A 12,590-nucleotide genomic window follows, 5' to 3' on the forward strand; every position below is an offset into this window, starting at 1 on the left:
GGCCCTTGCGCTTGCAAGGGAAGCGCTTTTTCTACTGAGCCATCTCCCCGGCCTTGTTCCCAAAACTCCACATACTCTTAATATATTCTCTACTTTATTACTAATGCTATACCCCAAGCCACTACCTTCTTTCCCAAGTAGGAATGCTTACCTGTCCATCTCTTAATTCTTTCTCATCATGCAAAGAGCAAGATTTTTCATTCATGACTCAAAGTCATTTGTTCAAGTGAGCTTTGTCCTGGGCTCAGGAAGGAGTTTAGTAAGGTCTGGGATCTGAAGCTATGAGACCGAGGATCCGCTGCTCTACCTTTGCCTTCCTCCTTGGCAGTCATGCAGACCAGCAGTGAGAAAACAGTCCCTGTGTGCCATCCCCAGGGTGTAGCAGGTGCCTATGCGCACTCAAAGTCCCTGATGACTTAGAAGTCTCAGCTCAGCTCTGGAAAAAGAAAATGAAAACTGCTTTCAGCATTCAGCTAAGCCTTGAAAAAAAATGACTTAAAAAAAAAAAGACTTTTAAAATCTTGAAGCAGCAGTGAATTCAGAGTAAACTGCCTTAGCAAGAGTCCTACATCATGACCCATGCCAGTGGACGGCAGGGGACCGAGCAGGAGTCTGGGCGCTGGGCTCTCAGTGTCTAAAGGCAAAGAGTAAGCTGCAGGTTGTCTCTGCAGATAACGCAAATGGGATCTGGAACAGCTTATCAAAGGGGGCAAGCTACATAACTCAAACCCTGTTGGTGTACTTCACTGAAGAGCTGAGGTTCTGCTGAGATCCCAGACACGCCCTGGGCTCCCAGGACAGTAGAAACTCAAAATTCAAACTTTAGCACCATGTTGTAACTTTTTCCAAGTTTTACCTTTTTGTGTGTGTGAGGTAGTACTGGGGATTGAACCAAGGCTTTTACAACTGAGCTCTGTTCCTGGCCCTTTTTTTGAGACAGAGTCTTGCTAAGTTGCTACGATACCACCGCGCCTCGCAATCTGTGATCCTCCTGCCGCAGACTCCCAGAAGGCTGGGATCACAGCTATGTGCCGCGATGCCTAGCTTATTGATATATGTGCCAGTTTCTTGGCCGGTCTGGCCAACTCTGTGTGGTTTTGTCTTAGTTTTTGTAATGCTGGGGATTACACGCAGGTCCTCACGCGTGCCAAGCAACAGCCCCAAATGTGAGTCTTTCATCTCATACTGCTTGCCTCTGGGAACGGGCTGTAAAAGGGTCAGATACCTTACCCTGAGGAACTGGACTTCAGGGATGCCTACCACATAAAAGAGCCAGACTGTGACTAGACAGGCTCACACGCAACTGATGATCAGGTTTCACAAACTTAGGTGACAAAGAAGGTACTCCTGTCTGCGGGAATACGGTTTAGATTCTCTAAGAAATGGCCGTGAGGCACGGTGGTACAACGCTGCAAAGCTGGCACTCAGGAGGCTGAGGCAGGAGGATCATCATGAATCCTAGGCTAGTCTGGGCTACACAGTGAGTTCAATGCCAGTCTGAATTGCACTGAGAGACCTATTTCAAAAAAACAAAAAACGGCGGGGCACAGTGGCAAACATCTATAATCCCAGCACTCAGGAGGCTGAGGCAGGAGGATGTGTGAAAGTTCAAGGCCAGTCTAGACTACATAATGAGTTGAAGGCCAGCTTAAATTATATAGCAAAACTCTGTCTTGGAAAAAAAAAAAAAACTAAAATAAACAAATAAATAAATACAGGTGCCAGGACTATAGCTTGGTAGCACAAGTGCCTGCCTGGCAAGTGCAAGGTCCCGAGTTCGATTTCCAGTACCAAATAAATACATACTGACTGAGACAAAACCTGGTATCTTTGTCAGGACACACTCACTGATACCTCCTGGCTCTTTCGGTGGACATCTGACTCTCTAATTCAGGGGGGAGGGCAGCGCCCCCTCGGTTTGAGTATCCCAGGATAGTCTTCACTGTTTTATACTGGGATCTCGGCATCTGCCTCCCTTTAATCGTGCTTTCAGCACAGCCTCCGTGACAGCAGATGACAGAAAGCACATCCCTCAACCTCTACGAGCAGGTATGAAGGCAGCAATCTCAGGAAAGGCTCTTCTGCCTCTGAGTAGGAGATGAATCAAGTACTACAGAAGCATGACCAGCTTTACACACCCTGGAGCTCTGCTCAAGGCTTCAGCAGGGACAGTTACTATCTGTATAAGAGAGAGAACGAAAACTCATGTCAAACAAGCAAGCATTCAAAATTGCGAGGTCTTTCCTACCAGGACTATCGGCATCCCGATAGCCGGCCCTAAGGAAACGGGTCTCCTATAAAAACGGACCCTTTTCAAATCGCAGCTATGTTAAGCGGGTGGGACTTTTCAACCGCTTGCTGGAATTCACACTTCCAGGATGATTTAATTTGGATGCCGGTCCATCCAATCGTTGCCTGATCCTTCCACAAAACCCTGTCCCTAAGCAGCAACCTGTCCCCTACTCAGAGTGGGACCCAGCCAGACAGGACATCGCGGGGGATGGGAGGCGGTGGTCTCGGCCACCGATACCGGTCACAGAGTGACCCGCGGCTGGGTGCCACTGATTTCAACAGGAGTCTCAATTCATCAAACTCCTCAGTTACCCAGAGGCTGTAAGGCACGCAGGAAAGAAACTTTCTCACTGCTTTAAACAATTAGCTTCCAGGCATTCAGGGAGTCCTGGCAAAACCGGGACCAGAACTCAGACCTTCCTCTCCCAGGAAGGACTGTCCCTCGGCTGCAATTCTCAGTCCCGGGCAGCCCCCAAGGCAACCGCCTGCAGCTCACAACCTCCCGCCCCTTACCGCCCACACCTCGCTCACCCGACGCGCTCCCAGCATTCCCAGCGGTTTATCAGGGGATGGGGGTCCGTGTCTCCGGTTGGACTTCATCTGCGCACGCGCAGTGCCTCCCCTGCGGCCTCTATAACTTCCTACCCCTCCGCAGAACTACATTTCCCAGTAGGCATTGAAAACTTGGAGGCGCCGCAAAGCGGTACGAAGAGCCGGGAGGATCAATGTATGCCGGATATTGGCTTCGCGCCTGAGAGGTTTGTCCCGGTGGCTTTCAGCCTTTTGATTTGCTAGGGCAAACTAGCTGGGCGGGGCCGCAGCCATAAAAGCAGAGTTCAGGCGCCGAGGACCTGTTGCTCGGACTGGCTCGGCACGATGTGGCTCACGCTGGTGTTGCTGGCCGTCCTCCTGCTGGCTGGACTCCGCAAAGTTTATCTGGGACTGTTCGGCGGGCGCTCCCCGAACCCCTTCTCCGAGGACGTCAAGCGGCCACCAGCTCCCCTCGTAACCGACAAGGAGGCCAGGAAGAAGGTTCTCAAACAAGGTCAGCGAGAGGGACCAGAGGTCTGGGACTGCGCTCAGGTCTTCCAGAGGGTTTGCTTTCCCAGCCCCGTAGGGCAAGCTGCTGCCTGACCTGGGCCTCAGTTTCCCCAGAAGTAAGGTGTCGGGCGGACTGTCACACCTGGAGGCGTCTGGTTTTCGCGTCTGCCTTGTCGAGAGCATTTGTCCGCGCAGTCCCAGGACACAATTTACCCCACGGGCGCTGCCCTGGCAGGCCAAAGTCTTATCGCAGCCAGGCCTAGCTCTGCCAGTTGAAATCACTTCGGGGCACAGGAATGATTTCTGCTCCACTTGGTTCTAGGACGAGGTCCTGTAATCTCAGGCTTGACAAAGCCTGGCAGGAGTCTCTGCCAGCCTGCGTAGAAGCTTGGGTTGTGCCAGTCGAGTGAATGAACAATTTAATAAGCGTGGGCACAACTCATAGGGTTAATTCTGAAATTTGGGAGCAGTTCAACAGGGTGCCTTAGGTCTGATCCCTTCTGATGAAATACCCCCAACCCTCATCTTTAAGATGCGTTGTGGAGTTCATCCCAAGGTTGAAAGAATCAGACACAAAACAAACAATAAAAATACTCGGATGGGGCTAGTGAGATGGCTCAGTGGTCTAAAGCACCTACTTAGAACAAGCTTAGCAAAGCACAGGGACCGCAGTTCAATCCCCCAGCACCACATGCCAGCCAGCCCTGACCCCTGGTGGGCTGAGCTGGCCACACACACACACACACACACACACACAAAATAAAAAAAAAAAAACTTGGATGCCCTGTTTAATCACTAGCACCCTTCTCACTTGTAGATTTTTTCTCTGTGAAATCGTATTTTTTTTCCTCAAAAAATATTTTTTCTCTGTGAAATAATATTGTTTCACATGAAAAGACTACTAGTGTGGACTTCAGAGATCAGTTTTTCCTTGAGCTCTGTCTCTAATTTATAGCATAACCTTTGGCAAGTCACTCCCGGGGGTGGATCTAAACTAAATGAGAGGTCTGGCAAGATAGCTCAGTAGACAAAAGCACCTACTTTGGCAAGTACAGGGAGCAGGGTTTGATCTGCATGCCAATCTGGCCCCACCCCCATGGCAGTAAACCCGGACTGATTACACGCCTGTAATCCCAGCGCTGGGGAGGCTGAAAGCAGGAGGATCACCACAAGTCCAGTCTGCATAGTGAAACTCTGTACCAAATACACAAATGAAAAAATAAACCAAATGAGTAATTTAAGTTTTTTTCAAGACAGATTGTGACATGTCAGTGAATTAAGAAATGAAGTTTGGTAAGTTGTACTTAGCATTTTGTTTTCATTTTCTTTCTTTTGTTGTTTTGTTTGGTTTTGTTTTGTTTTGTTTTGAGACAGCTTCACTATGTAGCCCAAGCTGGCCTTAAACTGATAATGATCCTCCTGCCTCAGCCTCTTCCTTACAGAAAATAGACCAAACACTGGAAGAAATGGCAGCAAGAAGATTTAGCAGGTAGTTTATTACACTGATGAGCCTGACTGAAATTTTTCCCAAAGAGTCAGAGTTCAACCAGTGGAATTTGGAAGCTTTTATGGGGAAAGAAAGTGGGGAGGTACAAAGGCAGGTTTGGTGCATTGTGATTGGAGAGTTGGGTGACATCAAGGGTTGCTAAGGGAGTTTAAACATCTCAAATTACATGGCAAGGCCATCAGTTAAACAAGCAGGGGCTACACAAAGGAAGGAATGTTTTGTTGTCAGATTTTCCCAGATACATTGTCTTATTTGCTTTTCATTGCTGGGACACATACCTGACACTCAAAATTAGGGAAGGTTTATTTAGTTCAGTTACTGGAGGTTTCAGTCCACACTTGGCTGGCTCCAAGGCAGAGTGGCACAAGATGCCCCATGACTGCATGAGGCTTTGTGGGGGGACACCTCTACACAAACCATTACACATGCCCACTTAGTTGTGGCAGACATTCTTGTCTGGCTTTTAATTAAAATTTTAATTTGCCTTTCATCTCCAGTCCTGGGATTTCAGGCATGCATCACCATGCCCAGATAAATTAGCTTCTTAAAAGGCAGTAATACTGCATTCTTATAACCCCAACTTTATCCAGCCTGGACAACTTATTGGCTCTATGTCAAAAAAAGTATGGTACTGGACATGTAGCTCAGCAGTGGTGTGCCCATGGCTTAATCTTCAGTACCCGCAAAGGGGGGGCATCAGAAATATCAGAGTGTCGTACATAGATTTATTGAGTAGTATCATATGTAGATATACACATATTCTGGGAAGTGATATTGCGTTGGTTACTCTTCTCTCTTTGCTGGTACAAATACCCGACACGCAAAATTAGGGAAGGAAAGGTTTATTTAGCTCACAGTTACCCGAGGTTTCAGTCCGTACTCAGTTGGCTCCAAGGCAGCACAGCACAGGGCAGCAAGCAACCTTTCATTGTGGTGGCAGAGAGCAGAGAGCAAAGGGAGTGGCAGCAGCTCAGGCAGCTAGCCAGCCTCTCTCCCCTCCTTACACTGTAATGCGTATTACCTGCCCTGGGGCAGGTGCAGCATCCACACCCGCAATCAGTCATAAACTCCAGGAGCCATCCCTTGACTCAGTGAGGCTTTGGGGGGACAACTAGACACAAACCATAACAGATACAAATTATTTTATTCACTGTGGGTCTTTTTTTTTTTTTTTCTTTCTTTCTTTCTTTCTTTCTTTCTTTCTTTCTTTCTTTCTTTCTTTCTTTCTTTCTTTCTTTCTTTCTTTCTTTTGGCGGAACCAGGGATTGAGCTCAGGCCCTTGCGCTTGCCAGAGAAGCGCTTATTCCACTGACCCATCTCCCCCACCCCGGGTCTTTCGAAGAGCATATGAAAAGTAAAGTTTGCAAGTTATGTCACTTGAAAATTCTAAAGTCTCTTCTGGGACAGCAGTGTTTAAAGAGCAGACCGAGTGTTGGAAGTGCCGGTGTTGGAAGCACGAGTATAATAGCATGGTTTCATCCTCTGTTGAAAGGGAATGATGGGCTGGTGAGATGGCTCAGTGGTCTAAAGCACCTAGTTAGAACAAGCTTGGCAAAGCACAGGGACCGCGGTTCAATCCCCCAGCACCACATGCCAGCCCCGCCCCCTGATGGGCTGAGCTGGCCACACACACACACACACACACACACACACACATAAATAAATTTAAAAAAAAAAAGAAAGGGAATGATATAGTTTCATCCTCTGTGAAAGTGACCTCTCTTCCACTTCCAGCTGTGAAGGGGTGCTGCTGTGACTTCCTGTCAGCCCAAGCCTCTGCACCACACTGTCCAGCCTCTCCCTTGGCACCTGCAGGCCCTCCATCTTCCAGGAGCCCAGCTTGTCCAGTCCTTGCCGCTGTCAGCCCTCCCTGTGGCCTTCCTCCCCTGTCCCACTTCCTCCTTTCCTTTCTTCCTTGGCTGCTTTCTATGTGTGCACTTAGGATTTTCCGTGTACACTGTTGTCCTATTTTTGTTCTGTTGTAACTTGCTGGTTCCTGTGTCCTTTCTTTGTTTTGTTACCTGGAGTCTAACTCATGATCTCATAGCCAGGCAGGCACTGTGCTGCTGAGCTATATTCCCAGCCACCTTACTTTCTTTGAAAACTGAAAATCCCCGATAGGTAGTGGCTTTGCTTCATCCAGCTATACCAAAACCAAGTCATTTAACATAGACCCTGGGGCCGGAGAGATGGCTCAGTAAAATAAGTGCTTGCCTGGCAAGCACAAGAGTCTCAGTTTAATCCCCAGTTCCGCAAACAAACAAACAAATAATAATAATAACAATAGCATAGACCTGGCTGGGCCTGACGTGCCCCAGGTGAAAAGGTTGAGGCATAGAGGTGTCTTGTACTGTCTGAGCTAGAGAAGTCTTTGGTCTTGGTGTCTGTCTGTCTCTTTTTCTGTTTCTCTTCCTCCCTGCATCATTCCCTCCCTCCCTCCTCTCTTCCTCTGTCCCTCTCTTTTTTTTTTTTTTTTTTTTGCCCCTGAGAAACCTCCCTGTGCCTCCCCTTCTGCTACAGCTTTCTCAGTCAGCCAGGTGCCAGAGAAGCTCGATGTGGTGGTGATTGGCAGTGGTATCGGAGGCCTGGCTGCAGCAGCGATTCTGGCCAAAGCTGGCAAGCGAGTCCTCGTGCTGGAACAACATAACAAGGCAGGAGGCTGTTGTCACACCTTTGGAAAAAATGGCCTTGAATTTGACACAGGTAAGGCTTGTGTTGAAAAGCTTTGGGAGCGTGGCTGTACCTTTAAGGGACTCAGAAGCCACTGTGGGGTGATGCTGGGCATTTCTGAGTTGTGGAAGTGCTGTCTTCTCTCCGGGGACCACATCCATCCCTCCTGGGCTAGGACCTGGGCGTTCTGTTGACATGTCCCAAAAGGAAGGATGGGTAGCCCTCCCTGGGCTTGGAGGTGGCCTGGCCTGGACAGCCTCTTCCACTTCCTTCCTCGCCCACCTTCCCGGGGTTCAATCCCATTATCCTTGCACTGCATTGTCTCCCTGCCTCCCAACAGGAATCCATTATATTGGGCGCATGGAGGAGGGCAACCTTGGCCGGTTTATCCTGGACCAGATCACAGAAGGGCAGTTGGACTGGGCTCCGCTCTGCTCCCCTTTTGATGTGGTGGTGTTTGAAGGGCCTGATGGCCGGAAGGAGTTTCCCATGTACAGTGGGAAGAAAGCGTACATTCAAGGCCTGAAGGAGAAGTTTCCCCGGGAAGAAGCTGTTATTGACAAGTACATGCAGCTGGTCACGGTAATGTAGACATGCCCACAACTGCCCTTACTGCCCTGAGGCTGAGCTGGTGGAGCAAGTGCAGCAGGAGAGGTAACGGAGGAGAAGCATGCATGTTTGCCCTCCCCTCAGCCCACGGCCCGCCCTGCATCTGCCCTGCTGACCTCTCCTGCTCGGGAGGCTGTGCCCAGCTGCTGCCACCTCACTCTCATCTGTGGAGCACACCTTGTTCCTGCCTGGCGGGGCTGCTTTCATGTCACCTGATCATTAGTTCAGCTGAGACCAGATTAGGATTTTTTTTTTTTTTTAAGTACTGGGGAGTTAGCCCAGGGTCTTGTGCATGATAGGCAAGTACTCTACCTGAGCTACATCCCTGGTCCTATTGTTTTGATTTTTTTTTTTTTTTTTTGGTCTTTTTGAGACAGTCTCACTATGCAGTTCAGGCTGGCTGTCACCTCACTTTGTAGCCTAGGCACCCTCAAACTTGCAACTACCCTCCTGCCTCAGCCTCCTGGGTGCTGGGATAACAGGTGCATGTCACCATACTGGCAGTCCTATTGATTGACTGATTGATTGATTGACTCACTGATACATAGGGTCTCACTAAATTGCCCAGCTGGGCTTAAATTTGTGATCCTCCTGACTTGGCTTCTGAAGTGGCTGGAATTGCAAGTGTGTATTACCATGGCTGGCCAGACTGGTATTTTGAAAAAGAATTTGCGCAGAGGAGTAAAAAAAACTCATTGGGTATGCAAGGTGGGAAAAATGAGAGTATAAAATTTTTTAAAATATAAATTCAGATTGTTGAGTGTGGTGGTACACACCTATAATCCCAGCGCTTGGGAGGCTGAGACAACTGAACTGCATAGCGAGACCCTGTCTCGAATTTTCTTTTTCCCTCTCTATTACTTTTCTCTTGTTGCTGGGACAAAATACCTGACACTCAAAATTAATGAAGGAAAGGTTTATTTGGTTCACAGTGGAGGTTACAGTCTATACTAAGGCAGAGTCACACATGGCAGAGGGCAGCAGTTCCCCACAAAGGGATGACAGCAGCTGGGCCAACTAGCAAGCCTCTCTCTCTTCCTTACATTGTATGCAGATTACATACAATATAAGGATATAGTTCAGTGGCATAGTGCCTGCTTGGCAAGCACAAGGTCTTGAGTTCAATTCCTGGTACAAAACATTCAACAATATCCAGCTTTGGGTAGGTGTTGAAGGGCGCAGGCTTTCGGAATGGTGATCCTGTCACGGCTCTTCCAGAGATGTGATCTGTGTCCCATGGCTTTTTTCCTTGCCAGGTGGTAGCCCAGGGAGCCACTCAAGCCATCATCCTGAAGTTCATCCCGCTGTCTGTGGTTCGGCTCTTGGGCAAGTGTGGGCTGCTGACTCGCTTCTCTCCGTTCCTTCGTGCATCCACACAAAGCCTGGATGAGGTCCTGCGGCAGCTGGGGGCCTCTGCTGAGCTCCAGGCTGTGCTCAGCTACATTTTCCCCACTTATGGTGCGTACCAGCTGCAGGCGCTGGCCTCCTGTGGTCAGGCTGTGCTCTACTAAAGGCAGAACAGAATATACCCCAGGCCCTCTGGAGCTTACTGTCCCTCACTGGGCTCCCTAGGGGAGATTCCTCCATCAGCTCCCTGGGGGATTTTCCTGTTCACCCAGCCTATGCCCCTGGTCTTGGCAGTGTGGGATTTCGGGACTGTATTCCCACGTACTTCCAGATCTCTGAGGTGCCTGGGTGGGATGGAGACAGCTCCTCTGGTGGCCCTGGACCCTGGGCAACATCTGGATCCTAGATTGGACCCAGATCACCCATTTCTTTCTGAAAGGGACCCATACCTGCTCCTGCCCACTCATAGTCCTTTGTCCTTCCACAGGGGTGACCCCCAGCCACACCACCTTTGCCATGCACGCCCTGCTGGTTGACCACTACATCCAAGGCGCCTATTACCCCCGAGGGGGTTCCAGCGAGATTGCCTTCCACACGATCCCTGTGATTCAGCGGGCTGGGGGCGCAGTCCTCACAAAGGCCACTGTGCAGAGTGTGCTGCTGGACTCTGCTGGCAAAGCCTGTGGTGAGAGCCTTGCCCTGTGCCACGGGGATCCTGCTGGGGTGAGAGAGCTCTGGGGTCTCACCAAGGACAGGAGCTACAGTTGAGCGACCCTCCTCATGCCAGGGAAAGCCCAAATCGGCTGCCAAACAGGGGCTGGGGGGATAGGGTGGCGATTAGTCCGGAGATAAAAAGGGAGGCAGGAAGGATAATGGATTGCATAGTCCCTGAAGAATGGCATTTCATCATTATGTAATATGTCAAAATATGACCATCTTCTTGAGGGAGGGGCCGTGGCCTTTTTATGTCAATGATTCTTCACCCATCATTGAGGCTGAGTCGGTGTTTGCTCAGTGCCTGAAGGAACGAATCCGTGGGCAGTGGGTAGGTGCTGTTACCTTCATGGTGTCAGAGCCCACCGCAAATGCACTCTGAAGAGTCCTGTGTAGGAGGAACCCTGGGAAGCAGAACAATCCGACCACAGCGAGGCTCAGGGGTGTTTAACAGTGGCTCAGGCAAGGGGCCAAGAAGATGCCTGAGGACAACAGTGCTGTCACCAACAGGAACTGGCCAGGGGAATCACTGAGGAAGAAAAGGGGATGGCCCAGCACCAAAAAGAAAAGAGTAAAAGGCCATCAGTGACCTTAACCCATCTGGGAAGTTGCGGGGGGCTGTCAGGTACATGAGGTTTTCTCGGATGCCTGTGAGCAAGGTCTCTTCCATGTTCCAAGGGCCCTGGGAAGTCAGGCGGGTGCATCAGTTCAGTCTACCCTGAAGATAGGTGTTTCTCATGTGCTGAGAAAAGAGGATAAAAGCTAAGTCCAACCTCTATCTTAAGAAGTTTCCAGTCTTTTAAGGGAATTATTGCAAAGTGGTTGAAGGGCCACACGGCAACATATTCAAAGATGGTGCTGACAGCACCATGAGACAGGAAGGACCTCAAAGGGCAGAGGGTTTGGCTGGTTAGGGTGCAAGGGAGTCCACGGGATGGGGTGGGAGGAGGTTCTGGAAGGCGGAACGGCATGTGCAGAGGTGCAGAAGTCGGGAAGGGCTATTTTCAGGCAGTCAGAAATGGGAGGCTGAGCCATACAGAACAGCCTTTTTATAAAAGGTCAAAGAATATTAGTTGTTGGATCTGGTTCTAGTAATCATTCAGTGGACTTGCGGAAGGCTGCTTGAGGGTACGAATCTGCATCATGCCCAGGGCCTGTCCCGCACGGCCCTTGGCAGGCTCCACACTCATTCCAGGAGAGAGCTGGAGGGGAGATAAGGGCTCTTCCTGGTGCAAACAGACCCTCTTGTGCCTGCAGGTGTCAGTGTGAAGAAGGGCCACGAGCTGGTGAACATCTACTGCCCTGTGGTGGTCTCCAGCGCAGGACTGTTCAACACCTATGAGCACTTGCTGCCCGAGAGTGCCCGCTGCTTGCCAGGTAGACGGGTGTGCTGCTTTTCTTCCACCTTGCTCAGATGGGTGATGCTGCCCCTCTTGGCACTCCTCTTTATCCCTGACTGTCTTTAGCAGGAAGATGAGAACTGTGATCTGCACAATCACCATCCCAGCATTTATGCTTGGAAAGACGCAGGCTGTCTTCTCATGAGGCCAGCTGAAAGGCAGAGCAGGCAGAACTCTGGGCTCAAAATCCCGGGTGGAGCAGTGCAGGGCCCCCTCTTCCTACTGGGGCAGCTGAGCGAGTCAATCCAAGGAACATGGCCCAGCCACGAAGCCAGAGGTTACCTCAGGATGTTAGAAGACTTGAAGCTGCTGGTATTTTCTGAAGAAAGCAAGCTCCTAGCCAAAAGGGGACTAGTGACCCAGCAAGGGGGACAGAAGGGTCCTGATAATGGCCTCTGGCAGAGGATAGAGGTGGAAAGGACAGAGCAGCTCAGGATGTGTTGTGATGATGGCAGTTAGTGGAGGCTGGGGAGCAGGGGAAGGAGCTGCTCACCCCCTGGGGTGGATCCTCGGGAGCCAGGAAGGGTGAGCCGCGCAAGCAAAGGTAGGCAGTTGTAATTGTTTCTAAGTTAGCTTTCTGTTACTAGGACATAATCTCAAGGCAACTTAGAGGAAAGGGCTTATTCTAGCTCTGGGTTTCAGAGTTTGCAATTCATGGTTACCTGGCCCTGTGCTCTGAGCTGGGCATTGTGGTGGGAGCAGCTCACCAAGGTAGCCTGGTCACCTCAGGGAGGCTGGGAGGCAGAGACAGGAAGGGGCCAGAGTTCTAATGTCCCCTTTCAGGTAGGAAACCCCAGGGGTGCGGCAGGGACTGTCCAGTGGCAGGTCAGCATGGCCTGGTGTGTTACATTTGTCTTCCTATCCCTTCCCTACTTAGTAATATTTTACTAGATGGTTTGTATTAAAGTTAACACCAAGGGGGCTGGAGAGATGGCTCAGTGGTCTAAGGCACCTACTTAGAACAAGCTTGGCAAAGCATCAGGGACCGCGGTTCAATCCCCCAGCACCAC

The 12,590-nt window shown here is 50.1% G+C and overlaps 2 protein-coding genes across 7 annotated transcripts in view; one reads left to right on the forward strand and one right to left on the reverse strand.

The window, feature by feature from the left end:
- Positions 1–2,911, reverse strand: part of Elmod3 (ELMO domain containing 3) — a 29,173-nt gene extending 26,262 nt beyond the window's left edge. The window contains exons 1-3 of one of the 6 annotated variants that reach the window (XM_004642808.2): positions 2,824–2,911; positions 2,139–2,179; positions 152–436 (exon numbers count right to left, since the gene is read on the reverse strand). In XM_004642808.2, the coding sequence (XP_004642865.1) occupies positions 152–205 (54 nt within the window). In that variant the 5' untranslated portion in view covers positions 206–436; positions 2,139–2,179; positions 2,824–2,911. Of the gene's footprint in view, positions 1–151; positions 437–1,848; positions 2,180–2,708; positions 2,776–2,814 lie in introns of those variants that run through there. The other 5 variants (XM_023702956.1, XM_023702958.1, XM_023702954.1 and 2 more) reach the window with 5 other exon arrangements.
- A 132-nt stretch (positions 2,912–3,043) lies between these two features.
- Retsat (retinol saturase) overlaps positions 3,044–12,590 on the forward strand; it is a 14,228-nt gene continuing 4,681 nt past the window's right edge. Inside the window, exons 1-6 of the mRNA XM_004642809.2 lie at positions 3,044–3,337; positions 7,361–7,543; positions 7,851–8,092; positions 9,376–9,577; positions 9,954–10,151; positions 11,438–11,557. Coding sequence (XP_004642866.1) covers positions 3,169–3,337; positions 7,361–7,543; positions 7,851–8,092; positions 9,376–9,577; positions 9,954–10,151; positions 11,438–11,557 — 1,114 coding nt within the window. The 5' untranslated portion in view covers positions 3,044–3,168. The remainder of the gene's footprint in view (positions 3,338–7,360; positions 7,544–7,850; positions 8,093–9,375; positions 9,578–9,953; positions 10,152–11,437; positions 11,558–12,590) is intronic.

Source organism: Octodon degus, unplaced genomic scaffold (genome assembly GCF_000260255.1).
Source record: "Octodon degus isolate 3935 unplaced genomic scaffold, OctDeg1.0 scaffold00162, whole genome shotgun sequence".
NCBI classification, from domain to species: domain Eukaryota; kingdom Metazoa; phylum Chordata; class Mammalia; order Rodentia; family Octodontidae; genus Octodon; species Octodon degus.